Below are 25970 nucleotides of genomic sequence, written 5' to 3'. Positions count from 1 at the left end.
CTGGTGACTGAACCTGGCTGGAGAACCTGGACAGAACCTGGCTGGAGAACCTAGCGAGGGAACCTGGCTGCAGAACCTGGCTGGAGAACCTGGAGAACCTGGCTGGAGAACCTAGCAAGAGAACATGGACACAGAACCTGGCTGGAGATCCTAACTAGAACTTTGCTGGAGATCCTAACCAGAACTTCGCTGGAGATCCTAAGCAGAACTTCGCTGGAGATCCAGACCAGAACTTGGCTGGAGATCCTGACTAGAGATCCTGGCTAGGCTGCTGATCAACTGAACGTTGTCTCCGTGTCATTCCTTCTTCGCCGACTCCGTCCACACCTCTGGGGACCCCTGGACCTGCTGGGGTTGGACCCCAGCAGATGTTTGACATTCTTAGGTGTGAGTCAAACTTTACATTTCATTTGTGTGATTGCTACAGTCATTTCAAAGCAATAATAACTGTGTACAAATGCAGTGCCATTCCAACAGTCCACTGTGTTCCAGAATGTCTGACAGCACCATAGCAGAGCAACACTGACATATAAATTGCCATGTTAGTTATCAACAGCTTAAAGTACCAGTCAGAGGAAAATGCCATATTCTTTAAGAGTTAATTTTGGCCCCGGGTCCTGAATCTAGCAGAAGCCTTTGGTTGAGAGAAGAAAGGAGAAGATTTGTTCTTTAGAAGATTTGTGGATCAGCTCTTTAATACCAATACATTAAGAGATCCTATCATCATCATGTGGCCAGGTGGCTGCACTGTTAGAAGCTGCAGAAGGAAGGAATTGGGTTTCTTCAAAGAGAAAGCATGAATATGTATTTGGTCATAGTAAACATTCATTCACATACCTAGATTTTAAAGGCAATTTGACATCATGGTTTTTGTTAACATTTCTAAGCAAGATCTCCATAGGAATGATTTCCTTAACAGGTTTTAGCTGACTTCAGGAGATATGAGAAAATACCCAGCATTCTGAGCTAAGAACTCTACTGTCCTATAAACCCTTGCACAAGGATTTGCCCTTGGTGGAATCATAATGCAATGACATTTCTCAAAGATTGCATCTGACTCTCTAAAGAGTCCAAAATATTGACTAAAGTGAATATGTGAAAAAATAAAACTGTCCACATACAATATCATCATTTCTTTTTTATGGTTTCAATTCAACAAGTCAAACCTGAAATTGTTATATGACATAATTACTGTTTTTGTCTGACTTAATTTGTCCTGAAATAAAACTATTTATTAAGAAAGGGGAACTCACAAAAGTTGCTATGGATTATAATCTACTTAAAACTATTTTTCCTATTTCATTAGACTTTCATGTTAGCCTCCTTCTCATAGTAGACTTACTAAAATACGTCTTACTAGAGGCCCAGTGCAAGGATTCGTGCACCCGTGGGGTCCCTCTGCCTAGCCTGCAGGGATCAGGCAAAACAGCTCTCCAACATCCCCCAAGGGGTCCCGGATTGTGAGAGGGCACAGACCAAGCCAAGGGACCCCAATGGTGCACGATCAGGGCCCTGGAGGGACCACGGGAGGGCTCCAGGACGTGTCTGGCCTGTCTCGCCCAGTCCTGATCTACCGGACCCCAGCAGTAAGCTCTCCTACTGGTTGGAGCATCTGCCCCCTGGTGGTCAGTGCACATCATAGCGACTGGTCGAACACTTTGCATATTAGGTCTTTATTATATAGGATATCAAAATCTAATAAAATTTCATTATGAAATTTTAAAAATGGCTACATGGTTCTCTTTTATGCAAATGGCTTATAAGTAAAATAAATAATTGTACATTAAAATGTTTACTATGTATAGATAACAACATTGAAGACTTTTGGACTTTTAGATTATGTGAAAGTCAAAATCACAAAGCAGCATCGTTTTGTCAGTGATAGTTATTCCGAAAGCATTTCATTTTAAAACCATAATGACAAAAGGGAGCCATTTGAATGTAAAAGTGATGTGCAGACAGCAAATAAGCTCTGTTCAGGAGGCAAGGAAGGGGGCGTGTGTTCTCTGGGTGATGATGTGTCGTGGCCCTGGCGGAGCATGTCTGCAGGTGGTCAAAGCAATTCCTTTCAATATACCAGAGAACCATAGTGCAGAATCTCCCACGCTTCAACATTTTAGTCACATAGGACACTCACCCTGACCCCAGACACTTATTTTCAATTTCCCATTGCCAAGAGTTTCCTTATAACCTCCTATAGAGATGGACATATCTCATTCTAACCCTCGGGTCTTTCCCAACTCTCCTTGCACAGGGAAGATTCATGGAATTATGATTTCTTGTTTCATCCAACTCTTTAAAAAGTCAACTGAATGACACCCAGAGTCTTCATTGAGCAGAAACAAAGGCATTTTGCTCTTACCTTTGATCTCGCTTCTGGAATACCTCTAGGAGGTGCCTCTTGCCTTGGACTTCACAGCCTCTGTCTTTTCCCTCTCCTCACCGCATGCTGACCAAAGAGCCTCTTATCATTACTCAGCAGGTGCTGATTCAGGAACAGTCATCGTTTATTGTGTGTGCCATCGTCCCTCTTCTGCTTTTGTAGCTGTCCTGCCTGCCTTCCAAGCTCACCTCACTCACATCCAGACTTCTCTGCAAATCCAATGTGATTGAGCTCATTTTCCCAACTTCCTCCAGCATGCAGACCTGTCACTCCTATGATACTTAATAATGTTTTCATAGTTATAGCAATGTGTTCTGCCTGAAGACATACCAGAACTCCCTGAGAGTACGAACAATACCTCATATTGCTTGTCTTTTCAGCACCAGCACCAAGACCATACACCTCGGAGAGGGAGCACTAAGTCCCCTCACTAAACTACACAACCTCTACCCTACGCTTTCCATTCCCCAGTGCTTCGAGACAAAGGCCTGTCTTGCACTCCACTTGGGGTTCAGCATTAGTGGATGCCTAGTGCATACCTAAATCTCAAGTAAAAAACCCAACATCATGAAGAGTGAACATACACAGAGGGCAATTCCATCACAAGGACCATTTTACCACAATGTGGATTTACTGTGAAATCATTAAAGTTTACGGTCTAGGCTCCTCGGGTGCACAAGCTCCATTCTCAGTGACCTGGGGAATGGGGTTGGCCAATGTGTCCACATGGTCATAAGTTTTTTGTAAATTTTTCAAAAGGAAGATATTTTAACTGCAACTGTTTCCTTCCATTCAGACTCCCACTATATCTTACCTTCCTTCATATGGAGATCGTTGGAGTGACCACAGACACATGTGAGGTCTCTCTTAAGGGAAACTGACTGGCATTGTGTTTTTATGAAATATATTCATGTGACTTGAGAGCATTTTCATGGATAGTTAAGTGATTGCTAGCCATCCACATGTCGGATTGGCTTCCAGAAATACTCTTACCATGGGCAACTCACCCGGACATGGAGACATGAAGGTGTCAGCTCAGAGATGATTTTGCAACATAAGCTTGTCCTACTATCCCCAATACCAGAAATATATAAAGAAATATGGACGGTAGAGAGAAAACAAGGAAAATAGCCTGTGGAGAATTGTATCACCAGGCATGTGAAATTATAAATTCAAGATTGGGTTCTCTCCTGGAAGAAATTTACTTGATAATGCAGCATTGAAAATAATAACTAACTACATCATTTGTGTTTTATTTCTTTTTTTAATGGAAATCAATAAAAAAGAATCTATCCACATTCTTATATTTGTATAGCAGAAACCTGTATTACAAGTAATAGGTATGCCTGTAACAACCCATATATCAAAGAAATTTTATAATGGTTTCCCATTAAATTTGTCATCAACCTGGAAAATGTATAAGATATTATCAGCAAAGGTTTGTGAAGCTGAAAAAATGTGCAGACAACAATAAGACTGGTTTATCTTTCTATTCCCTTTAGAGAAAATCTAAAGCTGCTGTCATATGAAGAGACAAATATTATGGAGCTAAAATGTAGGGGGAAAGTATTGTAGACGTGTATTGGCAGTTGGTTGGTTAAAATATCACTTTTCTGGAAGTTGTCGTGTTTGCAGTATTTCTCAGCCTTTTTGTATTTGAAATTTGTTGCCATTTCTTTTCTCCTAAAGAAATGAATATTCACTTTCACACCTAAGTTAGAATTTTCAATTTTGTTTTTCTTTCTCTTAAAGAGGGTCTCCCAAAATTTTATGTACATCAGACCCTAAAAACCTGGGTCATCCCCAAAGAAAGATATATGCGCCAAGTATAAGCAAGTGGTTGGCTTATATCTAGCTTTATTTCTGTCTTGTCCCAGCTAGTAAGTGTGAAGAGTTTCCTCCAAAGATAGGCAGAGTTCATATTACAGCCTGAAATGAATGAAAAGTAAGTTCATCTTCAGAGAACTAAAGACAGTATCAGAGAGCAGAGAAGTCGTTATTACAGATGCCTTTCTTTGGTCTGTGCTTTGCCCGCTCCCACAGTGATATAAGATAATAAGAACCTAGGGTCAAGGTAGCGCACCTTTCTTCAAGGAGAATGGAAAATTGTCTAATCAATTCAGTAACTGCCATCCCAGCTGCATGCTATTAAAAGCTCTGGAGTACTAACGAATATTGAACCAGTTTTCCAAGGGCAAAGTTACTGCTGTTATATAAATATCCTGAAACCACTCCAGATCATGAACACTTTATGCTTCTGTTGGCAAAGGAACTCCTGCTCACTTCCTCCCTATTTACCCATCTTACTAACCCTAAGGAAGAGGACCTCTGAATGACAGTGTAGGTGGCACTTTCTTCCCCCAAATGGCCATCTAGTTATTCTCAACAACAACGTTCTAGGATACACTGGAAAGATATTGTGAGCCCAGGAATCTCCCATTGTTGGGGAGTAAAAAGTAGTGGTCTTGACACTTCAGCAACCTATACCTATTTTAAGGACTTTCCCAAAATCTTTTTATTATGTGCTGGTGTTTGTTAAACCTCAAAGGAAAAGGTATGGACTCTGAGAAACCATGACCATGAACAACTACTGAAATCAGAAATCCCCATATACCTGTGGGCATGGGCTTAAGTCCAAACATCTGATTAAATAGCCAGATAATTAATGTTCTCAGTTTTACGTGGCCAAACCAACTTGTTAAGAATACTAGTAAGTACCTTTGGATGATTTTTAGCAAAATGTTATAAAGCCTCATTCCCAGGATAACATTTAACGTGAACCTTCCATGACCTTGTTTCTGACTCTTCCCTTTCTGTAGGCCCTCCTGCACCCCAGTCTCCCCTCCCTGCTTCTCTACAGTGTGTGGAACTTTCCATCTCCAAGTATCACTCATGCTACCCAACCTCCCAGAGACACCCTCCTGTTTCCCACCCACCAAGATCCTAGCCAACTCTCGCGAGTGTATCTCATGTCTTGAAACTTTTCTCTAAGTTTTCTTCTTCCCATCTCCCTCTGAATGCCCGTAGTACATTTGTATCTATGGGATGTGTTTGAGATTTAAGTTGTTGTTCTGAATTACTATTTAAGATTGTAGCTGTTGTTTTTATGCTCTAACCTATTCAGACATGTATTTAAGATGGCCAAAAAGAGGCCAGCTATGTAATAAGATTAAATAAATTAACTTAAAACCACGAAACAAAGAGAAATCCACTTAGCATACACTATATTAAAAATGAGAGAGGGAGCAGGAAATGAGAAGAGGAAATAAAGAAATGGGAAGATGTGTTTATTGCAGTTACAAACAGAGGTTTAGAGTATTACAAGTCTTTTTTTCTATTTCATGAGATTCGATAGCCCTTTATAAACCTGAAGCTTTTGTTGTAACTGTTACATTGACTCTAATACAAAGACACTTCTTTGTTTGTTGGGCCATGAAAGGAAGAGGGCATTTGGTGGATCAGTGGGAATTATGACCAGGGTAGAGAAGTTGGCATAGAAGCCCAAAGATAACATATTCAATCAACAATATTAAATGTGTAGAACTCAAATCATTTTCCCCCAACTGATCCCTGCTTTCTTCAAGAACAACTGCCAGGTTTCTTACTTAACTGCCTCTTTTGCCCTCTCTCCCAGGTCTGCTTTGTGAACCTGGATGTGAGCAAGAATGAGTGCAGTACAGAACACCTGCAACAGGTAACACTGGGGACTCAGGCTCTCCAGGAGTTCATTCCAAGGGTGGGCTGCACTGATGGGAGAACCAACAGGACTTCACCTCTAAATGATGCTCATTTTGTAGGGGACTGTTTAATTGGATGGTTTCACCACAGCCCATTTCCCTGATTCACCTTCTTTCACCTTCCCATGCACTTTGCCTGCCTTATGTTTGTGAAATTGGTTTTCCCAAGGGACAGAGCTACTCTCCCAGCAGGCACTTCTTCCTCCCACCATTTCCTTAAAGTGTCCTTTTCTGCTCTCCCCTTCTCCACTCTCAAGCGCTGTCTGAGACAGCTTTTCCAAGGTTTTTCCAGCCCTTTCCTCTGGCTCTCGGGGTTGCTGCTTCCGGCTGCTTTTTCATCGTCAAATGTTTTATCACCAGCCTTGCTTTCCCAGTCCTACGCTTCTCTGGAGCTCACATGTTTCACACTCTGCAGCAGCTACGTATTCTAAGATCATCCAAAGTTGTGAGAATCCTGATGTAAATCCTTGACAACATACAGGAACTTGAAGGCTCATGCCATCCTTTGGGCTATAGCCTCTGGACACAATGGGAAGAATGATTGGTGTGATGATCGTTTCATGCCCAGAGCTGCAGATGGTTTGATCTCACTATTGAATGTAATGCTTTTAATGTATAACAGCATGCCATTTGCAGCTTGATTATCACAGAACAGTAGACCTGCAATTACTCAGGACTCCTGTGATGTTTTTGTTTTTTGACAGTGCTTCATCTGAAGCTTTCCAGTAGGTTCCAGATATTATTCATCTGTGTAGTAGTGGAAAGGTTTTCAAAATAAATTGTACATATGATTTCATTTGATGGGATTATGGAGCAGTGTCCATCAAAGAGAGATGCCAAAGCAATTTGGCATCATAAGAACTGGGTGTTTGGAGATTTATATGAGTGATTTGAGGCCGTTTTTAGCTATGGCTAAGAGTAGATACTTTGGCACTGACTTAGCTATATACACTTGTGTGAGGTCTTAATCTTCTCTGGGGCTCAGACTACTTAAGTGTAAAAAAAATGTAATAGTGGTACTTAATCCCTATAGGGGTGTTGTGGGAATTAAATGTAGTAAAATATAACATCTAAAGACTTTAGTTAGCTTATTGCCTAGTACATAGAGCAAGATCCATGTTAGTAATTATTTTATTATTGGTATTATTATTGACTTTATTAGAAAATAAGATGATTATTAATCAATAACTCTCTTACCCCAGGACTTAAAACAACACAGTTTCTAATCTACTAAGAATGCCTGTGGTGTGACAGCAATTATTAAATACTAACTTTTGGAGTTTAGTACTAACAGCTTTTAAAAGCTTTATATTTAAAGACTCTTCTACAATTCGTAGCTTCTACCAATCTAAACAAATGCTTCATTTTCACACCATCTCTTCTAGTAATAATTTAGTAGATTAAGTAACCTATACTATAAATAGTTATATGAGTACATTATTTTTGTAAGTAAATAGTTTTGGGGAAGTTTTTTGGAAGTGAAAAGAAATCATCTAAACTAATGAAGATTCTTGCTCTACAGAAATTGGTCAACGTTTCTCCAGATCTCCCAAAACTTATCAGCTCCATGAATGTCCAAAAACCAAAAGAAAATGAAATTGTCCTCCTCAGTGGGTTAACATCTGGAAATCTCCAGGCAGATTTTAAAGTTTCACAGGTAAGAAGTATAGGCTCTTGATGAGGTGCTCATTCACTAGTGATGTTATCAATGGTTGGCTCTTGGCAAATATCAGTATGAACCCCAAATAGATGCCTCACATAAACTCTTACAGCATAAAAAAGAACATCTCTGTATTTAATAGTTCATTTGTATTTCTCCGAAATATTGCAACTTAGAGTTTGACAGACCTTCCTTTACATCAACTCAAGTTCTTAGTGCTACGTGGCACTTAAACTAGAGCAGACACACTAGGCACTGGTTGGTTTTCTGAAAATATACCAGGTAGTAAAAAGCAGAATTGTCTTCTGTTACAAGAATAACACCAAAATTCTAATTCATACTATGTGGTCCCAGAATCCCAGAGTTTCTTCTTTCTGGATGTTTTTTAGTTCTTAGGATGCACCAAACAGCCAAGTAGTAAGTATAAGATAGCAGCCCCCAGGATGCAAATAGAGTTTTTTGGTCCCAAAGAATGAAATTTCCAAAAGAAAAGAATGCTACTAAAAATAAAGTAGGAATTATTGTTCTCATCCAACACCCTGTTGTCCATTGTTATTAGATAAATCATTATTATACTCTTTACTTGAAGAAAAATAAAAGTATACAAAGTGTTTAATCAACTTACAGAAAAATACGTAAAAGATTTCTAAAGGCACATTGTATGAAAGATTGCTAATTTTCTCAAATAAGATATGTTTATACTGAAAGCTATAGATTAAGATAATAAGCATTTGTTTTTCTTCAAATTGTCCTTTCTTGGGTTTTAGTTTTGCTGCAAATTTTTAAATAATTTATTCTTCAGTATTTCAAATTATCAAAAAATTCAGAGGCCCACCCACTATTTCTTGCTCTACTTCTGATGCTTTGTAAAAATGTGCACACAGCCTATTACAATTTGTTAAGCAAGACTAGAACAAAATCCTCGGAGGCAATCTAATAATACATTTCCTTAGTGAAAAAATTAATTGTCTGAAAAGAGAACACAGAAATGTCTCTAAATATCCTCTCTTTATATTGGGCAAAATCATTATGACCAAAAGTAATTTACAAACCTCAGTTTTAAGAATATTTCTAGACCAGTCCTTTTAGTTGGGATTTCTAATTAAACATATCAGAAAATTGACTTAGCACAGAAAGAATGCATTGTCTCAAGTAACTAAAAAATCCAGTGGGTAGATTAAATACAGGGATTTGAACAATGTCATCCGATATGCATATTCTCTTGTGGCCTCTCTTCTGCTTTCTCTCTGTATACCCCATTATCAGACAAGTTCTTCTCACAAGAAAGCAATATCCTTTGGATTCAAGTTGAGTAAGAAAGAGAGAATGTCTCTTCCAGGTGGCTCCCAGGAAAAAGTCTCATTGTGTCCTATTAGCTCTCATTTGTCATGTGCCCATTTCTGAACCAGTAGGTAAGCAACTTTTAAAGGGACAAGGCAGCCAAACTGAGAATATCCCTAAACCAGCAGGTATTGGCAATAATTGACTAAGATGAGATTTGGTATTGCTGTGCTACTCCAATATTGCTGATCTATGAAAACATAGGGACTGCGGTACCTACAAAATAATTTAGGCCTTTGTGAGAGTTGCTTCAATTTGCAAAACTGTCTCCTATCATGAAGATACAAAAAAGTTTAGTTTTCCTTTGGGCAAAGCCAATTATTGAGCACAGGCAGACTATAATTCTACACCAGCTCTTAAAAACCCAATCATCTTTTGTTTCAGTGGAGTTGTGGTCTGACTCAGCTCTGGCCTCTCTCCCCTATTTTAATAGCTTTGAAGAAAGACTTCCTTACCTGATTAACTTCGCCCAGGGCAATCTTTGCTTTGACAGAAGAGAGCAAAAATATGTGGTACAACTGGTCTATTTTCCCCTATGTCAAATTTTCTCCTAGGTACTCTGTGTTCCCAAATAGCACTTGAATTTTTTTCAAGCAGTTCATCAGAATAAGCCTAGAAGATGTTCCAAATATTTCAAAGGTCCCCACTCTGAACAGGAGAGATTGAGGGAAGAAGAAAGGTCAGAGTCAATGATTTTCTAATTTCTTTTTCTAATAAAAGCCTTTTTTTCTCTCCACTTTTAGTATCCTTGGCTGCCAGACATCTGCTTGGTCCAGTGTGCAAGGGGGAACAGACCAAACAGTACCAACTGCATCATCTTTGAAATCAACAAATTTTTGATTGGCCTGGAATTGGTTCAGGAGCGGCAGCTCCACCTGGAAACAAACATCTTGAAGGTGGAGGATGACACCAACTGTTCCCTGTCTTCAATCGAGGAAGACTTTCTCACCGCATCTGAGCACCTGGAGGAGGAGAGTGAGGTGGAAGAATACAGGAACGGTGAGAACTCTCCAATAAAACAAATGTGCATGCTGAAATTAGTCACCCTATACAAATGTCTACATGCAATTTTAGAAAAGTTTCAGGCCACATCAGTTCGGATGACACATCCCAATCTTCACTAAGTTTGGGAGGAAAAGAGGATGAGAAAACTGGTGAAGATGCTGACGGAGGCACTTAGATTTAATGATTGGATGGCTCCATTCTCTCTAAAGATGCCTTAGGTGTTCTGATGGTAATGTGTGTGTTTCAAAGGGAAATCCTCCTGACTGCCAAGAGATGGAGACTATCACTGGGAGGAAAGTTAACCCCCCTAAGTCTTCCATCAAAGCCACTTACTTGTTGAAGCTGAGTTGGACTGGCCTGAATCCTAACACAGTCTCTTTGAAGCTGTGAAACCTGGGGCCAGTTATTTAGTTTCTGTTTAGTCTTCTGAGCCCTTATCTATAACATGGGAGTATAGTAGTTCCTGTAGCACTAATATATTTAAAAGTATGATATGAGGCTGTCGTGTGCTGTTTAACGAGGGGGGATACATTCTGGGAAATGCATTGTTAGTCAAGTTCATTGTTGGGCTAACATCATAGTGCACTTATACAAACTTAGATGTTATAGCCAACTACACACCTACGCTGTCCCGTATAGTCTATTGTTCCTAGGCTACAAGCCTGTGCAGCATGTTACTGTACAAAACAACACAAGATTATTAAATCTAGAACGAGAAAGACCAAATGGTGAAGACAGAAGTAAATAACCCAAAAAAGTGCTTAGTACTCATTTATTCACTCTTTCTATTGACTTATTCGTGGAGGTCAATGAACAATGGACTCCCCCCCAACTCTTAGCCTTAGGAAGGGATACCCCAGATATTGTTGTCACTGACCATGGGGCAAATCCTATGAGAACTTCAGAGCACATTTTTGTAACAACACTCACTATTGAGGTTGCTGTAAACATCCTCTCTCTTCCCCCTTTACTCACTTGGAAGTTATAAATGCAGTTTGGAGCTTACTTTTCCCCTGAAGAATGGTGACTAGTTGTCAGCTCCCAACAGCCTTCTTCTTCTGCTGTAATGCTTGCACTTTTTTTCTGCACTGACACCCATTTTGTTGGGCAGCATTCCCTAATGAAGCACAGAAGCCTTTTCAGATTCATTTTCCTTGAAGAAACATTTTTTTTTTGAAGAAACATTCAAATGCTATTTGGGGATGTGGGGAGGATACCTGATGCTTTAAAGCATTTTTAGAAAATAATTATTTTAGGCTCACGAGAACCTGCTATTCAAAAAGTAATTGTGCTCTTCATTTTCTCTTCACTAGGTTATGAGAACATAAATGTTTCAGCCAATGTTATGGAAAGTAAAAAGCCGAAGGAAATCACTCAGGAGGACTGGGATTACAATAAGGAAAAGTCACTTTATACTTTGGAAGACAAATACATTAGCAAATATCACACGTCGTTGATTAAAACAGAAACATCTCTGGGAAAAGTAGCAGAAGACACAACTTTGCAGAGTCTAGAGCCATCAGCAAAGCTATCAGGGTGGAAAGGTGAAACTACAGGGAATGAGACGACAGCCACAAATTACTATTATTCAGAAAATTTTAAAGAACAAGTGGAAAAATTGCAGGCACTCTGTATTCCAGGAAATGCTTATTTCTCCAAGGTGGTTAAGAAAGATGGACCTTCTGCCCATGGCACTGTCATGGAGCATGACCACAAGGTAGACACAGGAGACCATGAAGATGGAACAAATTCTCTTCTTCCCATACAAGATGGAGAAGTCACAACCGGCGAGTATGCTACAAATTTAGCAGAATCTGTGCTGCAAGATGCATTTATTAGATTATCTCAGTCTCAGCCTACACTACCCCAGGAAACTGCAGTCAGTGTCTCCGTAGGAAGTGCTCTGTTCTCTCGTCGCTGTTCCACAAAAGATATCGTGGTCCCTCAGTCATGGAATGAGCTCCCCAAAATCGTCATTGTTCAGAGTCCCGATGGCAGTAATGCTCCCCCTGAGCCTGACACCTCTACGTGGCCTGAGATGGAAGTCTCTTTTGAAAACTCAGGTGGCCCCTCTGGAGAGAATGCCAGCAGACACCCCCAGAGTGCTCTAGAGGTAGCATTAGCTTGTGCAGCCACCGTGATTGGAACTATTTCCAGTCCACAGGCCACAGAAAGACTGAAAATGGAGCAAGAATCCCTTATTTCCAACCATCCACCAGGTGGCAACGACCTACTGCAGACTCAAGAATCCCAAGTACTCAAGGAACCTTCCATCAGCGAATACTCATTTCCATCTGCTTTGTGTGGCATGACTCAGGTGGCCAGTGCCGTCGCTGTCTGTGGCCTGGCTGAAGCAGGACAGGTGAAGTGCCCTGAAGCTTCAAGTGGAATCTTGTCTGCAGCTGTGTCTTCTGCAGCAATCCCTCCACTTTTTAATTTAGCAACAGGGAGGGGCATGGCGCTGGGAAATGAGGCCATTGCAGGGGCATTGTTCAAAGAGGCCGCTCTGGTTTTAATAAGGCCTGATGCCTACAGCAGCATTGGAGACCTCATGGAATCAATGCACAGAAGAATTATGGAAACGGCTTCCAAGCCTCAGATCTTGTGCTCAGAAAATGCGCTTGGAAATGAACTGGCACATGCTCTGTCCAATATGATTCTGAAGCACTGCATTGCTGAAATTCCCCAGCAAAATAAAAGAATCGACCCCAAAGGCACGGATTCATCTGAAACTCTGGACTTCTTAATGGAAAGTATAAATCAACTGCTCTTCAATGTGATATGCTTCACACTCAAGAAGATGAGCCATATGGTACAGCATGGTGAATGTCCCACTCTCCTTTCTAAGGAAACCATTGGATGGAGGGAAACAGAACTAGGCAACCAGCCACCTGATCAGGCTGCTAGTCAAGCATGGACTAAAGCTGCTGAATACTCCAGCAGCCATCCACATATTCATCCATGTAACACTAGTCTTGTTATCAATGACCTTGTAGAGGACATGCCTCCAAAGCAAGACAGCAAGGGTTCAGCAAAGCCAGGCCTCTTCCAGAACCCCATGCTACAATCTGAATTGTCTTGTAGTCCCGGAATGCTTGGTTCTTCAACTGCTAAAATATTCCCCCAGGAAATATATCTGAAAGGAACCATGGGAAAGGATATAATAAACGCATATCAGACACTGAGTCACAAGGAGAATGAATGCAGAGCCTCTTCAGAGCGAGAAAGGACACGGGTAGCCACCAAGTGCAGCAGCAGTTCCCAGGATGCTGAGGACAGCTGCAGTCCCAACATCCAAGAGAAGTACAATTGTGCTTCACTTCTAAACAATGAAGTTCAAGTTAATCTGTCTTTGTTAGGGAGTGACTTGCTGCTTCCTGCTCAGTCCATGCTGCAGGCAAAACACACAGAGGTATACAGCATTACAGACTTTGCCGAAGAATTAGCAGAGACCATTGTCTCCATGGCAACTGAAATCGCAGCAATTTGCCTTGACAACTCAAAGGGAAAACAACCCTGGTTTTGCGCATGGAAAAGAGGGACCGAGTTTCTGGTTACCCCGAACCTAACCTGCCGATCTTTGAAAAGGAGGGAAAGTCAGGCCAGTGGGGCCGCTGTGAGGAAACACAAGCCACCACGGCTCAGTGAGATCAAGAGGAAAACAGATGAGCACCCGGAGCTTAAAGAGAAGCTGATGAACAGGGTTGTGGACGAGTCAATGAACCTTGAGGACACCCAAGATTCTGTCAGTGTCTTTGCAAACGAAGTAGCGGCCAAGATCATGAACCTGACAGAGTTTTCCATGGTGGACGGCGTCTGGCAAGCCCAGAGCTTTCCCCGGAATCGGTTACAGAGTGGAGACAGGTGGAACCGGCTGAAGGCCTCCAGCTGTGAAAGCATTGCTGAGGAGGACTCTAACGCCAGGGCCTATGTCAACAGCCTGGGTTTAATGAGCACCCTAAGTCAGCCAGTGAGCAGGGCCAGCTCTGTCTCCAAGCAATCGAGCTGTGAGAGCATCACCGATGAGTTTTCCAGGTTCATGGTGAATCAGATGGAGAATGAAGGAAGAGGATTTGAGTTGCTGCTGGATTACTATGCAGGCAAGAATGCCAGCAGCATTGTGAACTCAGCTATGCAGCAGGTGTGCCGGAAAAATGACCACCTCAGTGTGAGGTCACGCTGTCCCTCTAAGCAGTCCAGCACAGAGAGCATCACCGAGGAGTTCTACAGGTACATGCTGAGGGACATTGAAAGAGAAAGCAAAGAGAACGCCTTCTCCAGACGCAGCAGCCAGGATTGGACGGCGGGTTTATTGTCACCTTCTCTGCGATCCCCACTGTATTACAGACAGTCGTCTATGCCAGATGGCAGATCCCTGGGCGCCAGGCTGACAGTGAATGTGCCATTCAAAGCCAACTCCTTAGATGGCTTTGCTCAAAACAACCAGCGAGATTTCCTGAGTGTACAGCCAGTCAGCAGTGCTTCCTCAACGGGGCTCTGCAAATCTGATTCTTGCTTGTATCGCAGAGGTGGAACTGACCAGATCACAGCCATGTTAATTCATGAGACATGGGCAAACTCAATCGAGGCCCTCATGCGGAAGAACAAAATTATAGTGGACGATGCCCAGGCTGATGCTGAGCCTGCTTCTGGTGGCCCTCCCTTGCAAGTGGACAAGTGTGCAAACAGGTTAGCTTCGAGCAGAGTGCAAAGTGGGCCAATTCTTCTTGTCCAGGAGTCTATTGATTACCAGAGGAAAGACTCTGTTACCGAAAGCCAACATCCCCCAGTGTCCTCTCCAAGCAAAGCTGCTCCTCTGAGTTTCAATTCTAAAAAGGAAACTTCCTTGTGCCATGATGGTGTCTCTATAAACCACACCAGGCAATCACTTTGTTCAAGGGAAGTGCCTTTGATTCAGATTGAAACAGATCAGAGAGAAGAGTGTGCTGGTGAACCTGAACACACCCTTTCCAAGTGTGGCCCCCTGGAAGGAGCAGAGGAGCATTTGAAAGACGATGAGAAAGTCCCAGATGTGGTGAGGGGTAGAGACACGGAGAAGAAAAACTGCCAAAACTACGGGTGAGTGAATGATCTGTGAGACTCCATAAGAGTGCATGGGACTGGAGTTTGCATCTTAATTCATATTTATTCTAAATCTTAGGGATTTTATTGATGCAAGAACTGGATGTCTGAGGCAATACATGGCTTTCTTGGGTTAAGAAGAACTTATAATAATGGAAAGATGGAAGTATTTTTTTTTTAATTTCTAAAACAAATGGGATTCATTTACATAATAGAGGAGCTAGGGTATTGTTCTCCCTATTAAAATTAATTACCCATAGTATGCTTAAAAAATTTATGCCTGGCAATTTTCAAGCAAAAGAAAAAATATGCCAATTAATCTACTTGAAAATTTTAAATTTAAATAAACTTTAATATTGTAAGATGACATTAAATATTTTGATATCATTTTTCTCTAAGGCCTCTCCTTTCAAGTTTTCCTTTCTTGCCTTGTTATAAAAATCTCTGCAAGGTCACCGTGTCCTGCAAGTGCTGGCCCTTTAGATGCATGGTATAATTATGGCAGCATTAGAGGCAAAACAACTCTAGAGTATTGTTATTTCAATTTCTTTTTCAGAAAAATTGTAATGTAGGTGACAGTGCATTTTGAATTTGAGGCAAAGTAATTATTTCTCTCAGGCTGCTAACAAACTGTCAGTTATTTTTACAGCTCCCATTTTTCATAGAAAATTCATAGGATTCTTAAATATGAGACCATTGTATCATTTATAATTTTTGGTCTATAGTTAAAGTTAAAAAAAAAAAAAAGAAGAAAACAAAAATTAAGCTCTATCTATGGAAAACATAGGATGAGAAATGGCCTGCATAGCTCTTCAGGAACATGTGCCTATTGCACAAAGAAACTTTGATTTTTAAGTGGTTAGTTACAATAAACAAGTTGAATGCAGCCTTCATCACATTTCATCAGCCCTCAAATGCCCCCAGTACTTTCCCACCCTCACCAGGGAAGCTAAAGGGCTTCATCTTTAGGTGCTGATGCTCCCCGTCATTATAAGGTATCATTACAAGGTGTGGGTGGTGTGTGGTTCAGATGCATGTGAATATTTCATTCTCAATCCCTCAGTGCTAAGAACTTAGCTTTCCAATTGAATTAAATCTTAAAAGAAATTGAAGGAAAGAAAGCATGAAAATATACAAGCAAAAGAACAAAAATATAAATCAAATGAAGAATAGGCTAAGATGACCAAGAAGACAAGTTCTTACATATCAGTAATTCTCCAGCTATAGAAAATATTCATCAAAGTTTTATAGGAGCACCATACGTACCATAGTATTCACCTTTAGGAAGTATGGTGAATTGCAAATTTTTAAAAGTGATCAAAGAGGTAAAGATATATGCCGGGGTCCTGCCCCAGCAGGTCCAGGGGTTCCCAAAGGCGTAGACGGAGTCGGTGAAGAAGGAAGGACACAGAGACAGTGTTCAGTTGATCAGCAGCCTAGCCAGGATCTCCCGCCAGGATCTCCAGCCAAGTTCTGGTCTGGATCTCCAGAGAGGTTCTGCTTAGGATCTCCAGCCAGGTTCTGTGTCCATGTTCTCTTGCTAGGTTCTCCAGGTTCTCCAGCCAGGTTCTGTAGCCATGTTCCCTCGCTAGGTTCTCCAGCCAGGTTCTGTCCAGGTTCTCCAGCCAGGTTCAGTCACCAGGTTCTAGTCAGGTTCTTTTGCCAATTTCTGTAGTCAGGTTCAGTCCAGGATCTTTTGCCATGTTCCCTCCAGCGAAGTTCTTCTGTCTGTAGGTTCTGTGTAGGTTCTGCCTTCTAAGTTCTGTGTGTAGGTTCTGTCTTCTGTTGTCTTGTTACATCTGTATTTATACCAGTTGACTCCAATCCTATCAATCTCTATTCCAAAGGTTAGGGCGTTTCTTATCTCCATTCCAGGGAGTAAAGATTATGTAGCTTAAGCATGATTGTTCGTAGTTAAAGTGATTAATTACCCGCCTGGCACTTAGTTAAGAGGTTTTATTCCCTCCCTAACTTCAGGGGAAAATCCCTACCTGGGGAAACAACCTTTCTCAGAGACCTTGGTTAAAACACATAGTGCCAAGAAGGTGAGCAAACATATTAAGAACAGTATGCCATCTATGCCAGGTCCCTTGAAACAGCAAGGATGGACCGGCTCCCAGCAGATATACAAGAGCCAATGTGTAATTCTTTAAAATTACTTTAACTTGAGATAGCAGGAAATGGAGAACACTTGATTTAAAGTCTCCTAAACACAGCAATCATAAACCAGCTAAGATATTTAGTCAAAGAAGGTGACCTAGTTAAGGAACATTCATGAACTAGTTTAACAAGATTTATGGTTGTAGGTTCAAATCAAATAGTGATTGTTACTACAGTGAAATAAAATTCATTATGCGATTTTTACTTGAATGTCACTAATATTGTGCTTAAAATAGCTACAACCTTGAGGCTTGCAGAAATTTTGGAAAAGCATATGATTAAAGCCTCCAACTGATTTAGCTTTGTGTTCCATATAAGGACTCACACACATGACCCAAGCACAAATCCTCTCAGCTCATGATGTGGATTTCTGATTTTGTTTTCCAAATCAAACATGAAATCATCAGCCTTAGAAATTCAAGAGACGGGTCTGCTCCCAAAATGTAAGGACTATTAACTATTAAATATATTTTTTCTTTGTGGAGCAATATAAATAATAGAACATGAACTAACCTTTAACCATGTCACCTTGGGCAAGTGCCTTCATTTCTCTACTTCAGTTTACTTGCCTATAAATGGGAATATAATAATTTCATAAGAGGATTCTTAAGTGCCTACAACTCAATAAATGTTTGCTTTATGGTTTTATTGTTGTTTGGGTTGGGGTATAGGGCTGCCTTAATTCCAGGAGATTGTTTTCCCAAATGAATAGTATGAGAATTTTATTAAAAAGGAACTTCCTAGGATTTGAAAGAGGAGAAATTAGTCATATTTAGATCACATTTTCTAATCTAGGATTTGTTATCATGAAATTTGATGTGTCAAAATAGCTAAACACAGAACTCAATTCCCTCTGAATTCTGTTTGGAGGTGGGGAGATGTCATGTCCTGAAGATATTTTTAGGCTACTCTCTGGGGGACATTTTCATAATTCTTACTAAAAACTTCATAAAATCTCAACATACTGAAAGAAAAATCACTTCCTTTTTTATTTTATAAAAGAGTAACTAACCACTTCAGAATATATTATGGAAGTCATGTCCAAATAGAAATACTTATATTTTAGGCCACCACATCTGTCCAGATACCTGAATTATCCTTCGATTATAAAGAGTTTAAATAACATGAGGTATTCCAGTTCTTAATTTCTGGAAAAAATATTATTCTATTATTGGCCAACAATGTGTATTTAACTCAGCCACCCTACCTGAGATCATTAAAGAATAGTATCTAACTTTTTGATAGTTTGGGACCACAGTATAAACACCAAACTAAGATTCTGAACATCACATGTTGCCCTCACCAACATCATCTGACTTTTTTAGAAACATATTTTATGTTGTGCATTCATTTATATTTATTTCAACAAAAATAGTATTCATCCAACAAATAGTTGATACCCATTAATGTGCACTATCCTTGGGGCTTCAAATGCAGGAGAATATAGAGATTTGGTGCTGTGCCCATGGGCCTTACACAGCAGTGGGAGAGACAAACAACATACATGAAAAATCTCTTTATAACGTAAATTATTGTAGAGTGTGACAAGACAAAAATAAAGAGTAGTGTGATAGAGAATAACTAATTGGTCAAAGTGGCTACTGGCATTTGAGATGAGACCTAAAAGGTAGTTAAGGGGCGAGCCATATGAAGTGAGACTTGAATTTCAAGCTAGCTTGAAAACTTCTCCCACTATGAATCAATTATAACTTCTGGATTAATATAATAAGCATCCTTTTAAATACAAGACAGAATTTAACATTGTTATTAATAATGATCATCATCACCATCATCTCAGGGGCAGAAAATGAAAGGATCTGGAAACAAATGTGGCTAGTTAAAGCTGATTCTGCACCTGCTCCTGAAGCATTTGTCAGTTTCAGTAATATCCGAGTTTATTTTCTAAAGGCTAAAGGAAAGTGGGAAATTATACTGTGGTTCCAGCAAACGGTGAATGGTTAAGACTTAGAACTGACACTAACCTTCGTATTTTGAAGTTATGTCCAATGTAAATTTAGGCAAAAGAATCACCTACAAGCAAAGGAAGCTGACTTAAAAAATAAAATCTGTATTTCAGGATTAGGGCTCTGGATAGAGGGGGGGAAAAATCCCCTAAGAATTTATAACCACAGCTTGTCCTAATGCATGTTTAAAGGTCTAATTTGTACCATGTAGGCGGTCCAGGGAACCCCCAAGCTGGTAACTTACCTTAAAGCAATCTCAGGTTAATAGCACTACATATAAAACCTTAGCAAAGGCAAAAATAAATCTCTGGAGATTGAAGCCCACATTTCAAAGGATTCCAGCAGAGAAAGCCCCATCAAATATTGGGGTGAGTAATTTTCCCAGCATGGCCCACCTACCACTTGCATTAGAATCACCAGGGGTGGTTGTTTATAATACAGCTTTCTGGGCCTCTCTGCAGAAACACTGAATCATAACTCGGGGGAGGATGCTCTGGGTATCTCGTTTCAAATACCGCTGCCCCTAAAAAATTCTTATATATGCACACCAGGGTGCTTACAGGTGTTTCTGAAATGAATGGAGGGAGTTCAAAGAAAGAGAGCAAATTAAGAATTGGGCCCTAACCGGTTTGGCTCAGTGAATAGAGCATCAGCCTGCGGACTCAAGGGTCCCAGGTTCGATTCCAGTCAAGGGCATGTACCTTGGTTGCGGGCACATCCCCAGTGGGGAGTGTGCAGGAGGCAGCTGATCGATGTTTCTCTCTCATCGTTGTTTCTAACTCTCTATCCCTCTCCCTTCCTCTCTGTAAAAAATCAATAAAATATATATTTTTAAAAAAAGAAAAAAGAATTGGGAAAAGCTGATGGGGAGTTATCCTGAAAAGACAAAATGGGACCTAGGGCACCAGCAGAAGTAGAAGTATTGACCTAAAAGAAAGACCGCACCTGTGTGCAAGAATATCCTGCTCAGTATGGCAGAGATTCATGCTCAACAGCAGCCAGCGCAAGGTCCTGTGAAAAGTTCAGTCTATGCTCCCACTCTTTTTTTTTTCCCCCATTCTTGGTAATAATATCCTACCATCTATACAGTGACAGCCTTGATACCAGCAACATACCAGAGGCTGAAGTCCCGACAGAAGGCAGAGCCCCGGATGAGGTTCCCAACCCTCCCGTCAGCAGTGGGGAGAGCACAGACAGCTGGTCTCAGCTTGCCAATGAGGAGGACAACCCAGACGACACAAGTAGCTTCCTGCAGTTCAGTGAGCGATCCATGAGGTACCTGCTCTTCACTTGACTTCCCAGGGAAACAGGCTTCCACACATATTTCAGAAATGCATTTTAAATGGTTCTCTGCAACGGGTCCCAGTAGAGTGTACAAAAACAGAAAGTTCCCACTGGGTCAGGTTGCCTGCCTATCATGATTTGTGCTGAGAGTTATCTTAATATGCAATTATGGCTTCAATTACCGTGGCCAAGGTTAAGAATAAGCTGCAAGCCCCAGCTAATGTATTCGGTGATGACAACTGTGAATTTCTTAATAGGAGCTGCTATTACACCTGGTATGTTTGATACTTTCTTTCTGGTTCATTTGTATTTCAGATGCAACCCAGGCTGGGTTTACATGAGGCAAGTGTTTCCACACTGTTGTGTTGTTTGGCCTGACTGTTCCTCCGCTTTCTCTGCCCTGCCCTCTATTGTTGCTCTGGAAAAACTAGAGAGGATCTAGTAAGAGGTCAGATCTGATTAGACCCCAGCCAGTCAGCAGATATAAACTAAAAACTATCCCTCTATGAGATAAAAAACAAATGAAAAGAATCTCCACGTTTCAGCCTGAAGTCTTGTTTGATACTGGAGACTCTCCAGAGTCCAGTTGATATGGGGATTCAGATACATCTGGGTGTCTTGATCCTTGAAAGTTTTATTTCTGGTGGTTCAGTCTGACAATCTTAGGAAAACTTCTGGATGTTGAGGAATTTGTCCAAAATTCAAAAAACAAGGTAGAGATTAAAAAAAAGAGAGAGAGAGAATTTATCTTTGGACGTAGCAGACATTGATAGGATTAATTACTTTCAGTGTAAGATCCAAGTCATCAGATTTCAATCAGTGAATATATTCAGTACCCCAGGCAACACCCAAGACAGGAATTTGAAATGGAGGGAGTATAGTTGGTTACTCATGGTGCTCCCCAGGGAAGTCTGTCCTTTTGCAACACACCAGCTCTCACCCTTTGGAATCCTTACTTGGAAGAGATGTCGTTGGACAATAGAAAAGGTGTGAGGAAACTTACTGGGTTTGGTAAAATTGGATTCATTCCCCTTTGAAAGTACAGACAGAACCTAAAAATTAGCTGAACTCTACTGTTTCAGTAAATAAGTTTCAGGTTTGTAACTTGACCATATGTTGATTGTGCAACCTATGACAATGATGCAATACATGATCCCTCCTCCATGATTCATAAGGTAGCAGATGTTGCTGCTTCTCAAAGATTTTAAGATAAATGAGCTATAAAACTTGGCATTCCTCAACTTTGTACATGTGCATTCTGCAGTTCCCCAAAATAAAATAAAAAATGAGCCAAGTGCACATCCTGTGGAATGTTCCTCAGAAAAGTCCCCTGAATATGTGCCCACTGTCAAAAGCAGGCAGATCAGCATTCCAGTAACTCCCCAAACTGCATTCTCAGAAGCATATTAGTCTCTATGGGTCTTTTGCTAATAGATAAACATCTCCACTATAACTAGAATGAGGAAGAAAAAAGTCATGCTGATTGTCACCTACTAAGTATGATCTACCCCATGCAACACCACTGCAGAAATTAGAAAACATCGATGGTGGTTGGCTTGAGCCAAAAATGTCTTTAGTTATGTGTCCCCTAATTTGGTCAGAAATAAATATCAAATTAGGAGTCCTGGAGACACAAAGCAATATTCTCCTGAGCACTAAAAGGAGGACCCGTGAGAACGGTAGATGATCGGTGTCAGAGGTGTGGCCAGGTGGTGGAGACAGGCATTAATATGTAAACTTTTGCTTTGTCAGCAATGGCAACAGTAGTGCCACTAGCAGTCTTGGCATTATGGACCTGGACATTTATCAGGAAAGCATGCCATCTTCTCCCATGATTAAGTAAGTAGCCATGGAGGTGCAATGATTGTGAGACCGCCACTCCAATTCCATCTGGCAATCCATTGTGATCATTCAGGTCGTGCCCAACCACCGACTTCATGATGTCTGTACTGCCGTGGTTCCCAGGCATGTGTGGTTCCATGTCACTGGAGCAAGAGCTCAAGCCTAGAATAGCCCTAGCCTACCATCACCTCCTTTCTAGATTTCAAATCTGTCCTCTATAATCTAATCATTTCAAATAAAGCTCATCCATACAGTCAGAAGTATGTGTCACTGTACCTAACTGGACACTGAGAAGCAAAAATTCCATTTAAATTGTACCATGCCAACCAACATGTGATGCCAACCAAGTGTGATGGCTTTTCCTTTACTTGTAGACACCAGGGATTGTCAGTACTAAATGTTTTGCCTAACACCAAATGGTGCCATGATGAAGATGTGTCATTCCCACACAGTAACTCTGCCCCCTACACCATAGGACCTTCTGAAAGAGCAAGGAGGAAAAGCACTAAGGGAATATAAGGAGAGCAACATGAAGTCAGAACTACATCCTGAATTGTGATGCTTCTGGAAAATTAAATGAGTTACAATCTATTTTTATCATGATGACTTAGCTTGTTATTTGAATATTTCTGAAATTTCCAAAAAATGTAAATAAAGTATAGGAAAAAAATTGCTCTCTCATCTGAGGTATTTTATCAACTACTCCATATAGCTAAATCATTTTTGCTTTATGATCTAATCAAGTATCCTGCCTGTGGGAGTACTCCTTAGTGACTGGAAGTGCCATTCATTCTCTCTTGTTCCCCAAGGCCATGATTCATGAGAAGAGATGAACATGAATATTATCTTGGGTTTGTTTTCTAAAGGGAGAACCAAAAACCAAAACAAATAAAAGGACAAATTTCTTTTCCTCTTTCAGGAAATATTTGTTTAGCTACCTTCCCTATCTTTCTCTGTGGTATGAGCCTACAATCCCACAGACTGTATGAATTCAGGGAAAACCAAGACCACCACCACCCATAGCAGCATCATTCAGCTCTGTAAGAGCAGAAACTGTACCTGTCATCTGTCATTTCACTTAATGTCACTCACATAGAGATCTAGCAGAAATATAGACCCTAACGAAATTGGCCATCCGTCTATGTAATTATTAGGTGTGAATGTAAGAACAACAAGGATCTCTCAACTTTAGGAATAAAATGAAATTTATCAGCCAGATCTTAGCAATAACATAAAATGTAAGAGGGAATCTTCTCTCATAAAAAGAAAACATATTTAAGACAGGAAAAAAAATGTAGGATAATCATGGGCTTCCCAAAAATGGTTAATTCCTTTTAACTATTGGGCCATATGTTCTCATTTTGGAAGCACTGTATTCAGGGCTACCTAATAAGTACTCACTATACAAAAACACTTCAAATATTTAATATGTTTATAATGAAATACTCACTTCAGTCATGAATCTTTAATTCTAAATCACCTCCAGCTTACTACACTCTCCTGATAAAAAGGAAAAGTGTCAACTAATTGAGATATTTTATACAATTTAAGTTCTACAGTTAATTGATTATTTTTTTCCTTATTTCGGATTTAAAAACTATAGTCATGTAGAAAAAATATTTTCCTAGACTAAAATGCAAATTTATGTTGGTATCATAATGTAGAAAAAAATCATTGTATCAAGATAGAGGCATGTGATGCTTTAAATGACAGGTAAAATACAGAAGACATAAATCCTCCAATCAGAACTAGTTAACATCATCTCTCCTGGACTGTTCGAGCCTCTGAAGGTTAATGGAGGATGCCTCTCTCAGAGTCTCCCAGACTAATTTTCCCCACTAGAACCATGCAGTTTCTCTGGCCTTTTCGTTTTTTAGGGGCAGGGTATTTATTGAAGACTCAATAGTCCTACATAATAGACACAATTAGTACTTTTCTAGTATCACTTCCGTCTATGAAAATGATAAACACAGAATAAAACTTCAGAAGCTTTTAGATCAGTAAAACCCATCGCCTCATCTTCCATGCACAGCTTGCTCTTCCTAACCGTTACCAATCATATACTGTTGTTTTCTTCCAAAGTGAATTAATAGAAGAAAAGGAGATTCTTAAAGGACAGTCAGAAAGCAGAGAGGGTAAGCCGTGCTCCCATAATTTTGACACACAATTGGCCCGCGATGTCCCTGTGGAAAGTGAAATAAGCTGTGTGGTTGTCTGTTAGAATGTGCCTCGGGAGCACCGGTGGGAGCCGCCAGCCGCCAGGGGAGCATGCTGGTGATCAACTTCGACCTGGAGCCAGAGTGTCCTGACGCCGAGCTTCGCGCCACTCTGCAGTGGATCGCCGCCTCCGAACTCGGGATCCCGACCATCTACTTTAAGAAATCTCAGGAAAACAGGACTGAGAAGGTATCGTGTTCTGTGTGTGGATATCAATGAAGCTGAGTCCCTATTTGTGTGAATTTTGACTTTTTTTAGATAAATTAATTTAGCTAACATATCTCCCTTATGGTATTTCCCACTTTATCCTCCAGCCTCGTGAAAATGATATTGACTGATTTCTCAAAAAACACTACCCCTTAAAGCAGCGGTTCTCAACCCGTGTGCTATGCCACTTCATCCTCCCTACACTTCCCCTCATTGGTTGCCTTAGGGCAGCGGTTCTCAACCTGTGGGTTGCGACCCTTTGGGGGTCCAACAACCCTTTCACAGGGGTTGCCTAAGACCATCGGAAAACACATAGATAATTACAGATTGTTTTTGTGATTAATCTCTATGCTTTAATTATGTTCAATTTGTAACAATGAATTGGGGGTCACCACAACATGAGGTATTAAATACATGCGGTATTAAAGGGTCACGGCATTAGGAAGGTTGAGAACCATTGCCTTGAAGTCTCAGTTTTGAAGAAGCACACAGCAAAGGAAGGGAAAACAAGGAAGAATTAGATCCTGCCATAGTCAGCTTGGGCTACTTTAAAATACCATAGACTGCGTGGCTTAGATAAGAGACTTCTATTTCTCACAGTTTGGGGGCTGGGAAGTCCAAGTTCAAGATACCAGCAGATTCAGTTGCTGGGGAGGACCCTCTTCCTAGCTATGTCCTCGCACAGCAGAGAGAGAAGCCTCTGGTGTTTCTTCCTCATCTTATAGGGCATGAATCCTACCATGGGAGTCCCATCCTCCTAAGACCTTATCTAAACCTACTTATGTCCCTAAAGCCCCACCTCCCAATACTACCACACTGGGGGGTTAGGGTTTCAACATATGGATACCTTCAGTCCATAATAGATAATGCCTCTTGGCTTATAAATGTAAGAAATGTTCTTGAACTGAATCCTTTAGTCATGGATCTCAAACTCAGTGTGTGCTAGAAGCACCTGGGAGCTTGTAGAGGTCCCCATGCTCTGCCCAGGGAAATCGGAATCTCCTCTTGGGATGAAACCCAGGCATTGGGGTTTTCCAAAGGTCCCTGATGGTCCCTGAGGGTGCAGTGAAGGCTGAGAACCACAGCTG

At 40.7% G+C, this 25970-nt stretch overlaps 1 protein-coding gene across 3 annotated transcripts in view; it reads left to right on the top strand.

Moving 5' to 3' along the window:
- LOC118661996 (SPHK1 interactor, AKAP domain containing) overlaps positions 1–25970 on the top strand; it is a 99751-nt gene that overhangs the window by 69454 nt on the left and 4327 nt on the right. For 2 of the 3 annotated variants that reach the window (XM_036320585.1, XM_036320584.1), the window contains 8 exons: positions 6018–6077; positions 7643–7777; positions 9865–10120; positions 11440–15205; positions 20422–20607; positions 22369–22455; positions 24541–24593; positions 24680–24864. In XM_036320585.1, coding sequence (XP_036176478.1) covers positions 6018–6077; positions 7643–7777; positions 9865–10120; positions 11440–15205; positions 20422–20607; positions 22369–22455; positions 24541–24593; positions 24680–24864 — 4728 coding nt within the window. The remainder of the gene's footprint in view (positions 1–6017; positions 6078–7642; positions 7778–9864; positions 10121–11439; positions 15206–20421; positions 20608–22368; positions 22456–24540; positions 24594–24679; positions 24865–25970) is intronic. The other variant, XM_036320586.1, reaches the window with a different exon arrangement.

Source organism: Myotis myotis, unplaced genomic scaffold (assembly GCF_014108235.1).
Source record: "Myotis myotis isolate mMyoMyo1 unplaced genomic scaffold, mMyoMyo1.p scaffold_m19_p_8, whole genome shotgun sequence".
Lineage (NCBI taxonomy): Eukaryota > Metazoa > Chordata > Mammalia > Chiroptera > Vespertilionidae > Myotis > Myotis myotis.
Note: the sequence above shows the minus strand (reverse complement) of the source record. Positions and strands in the feature narration are given on the sequence as shown.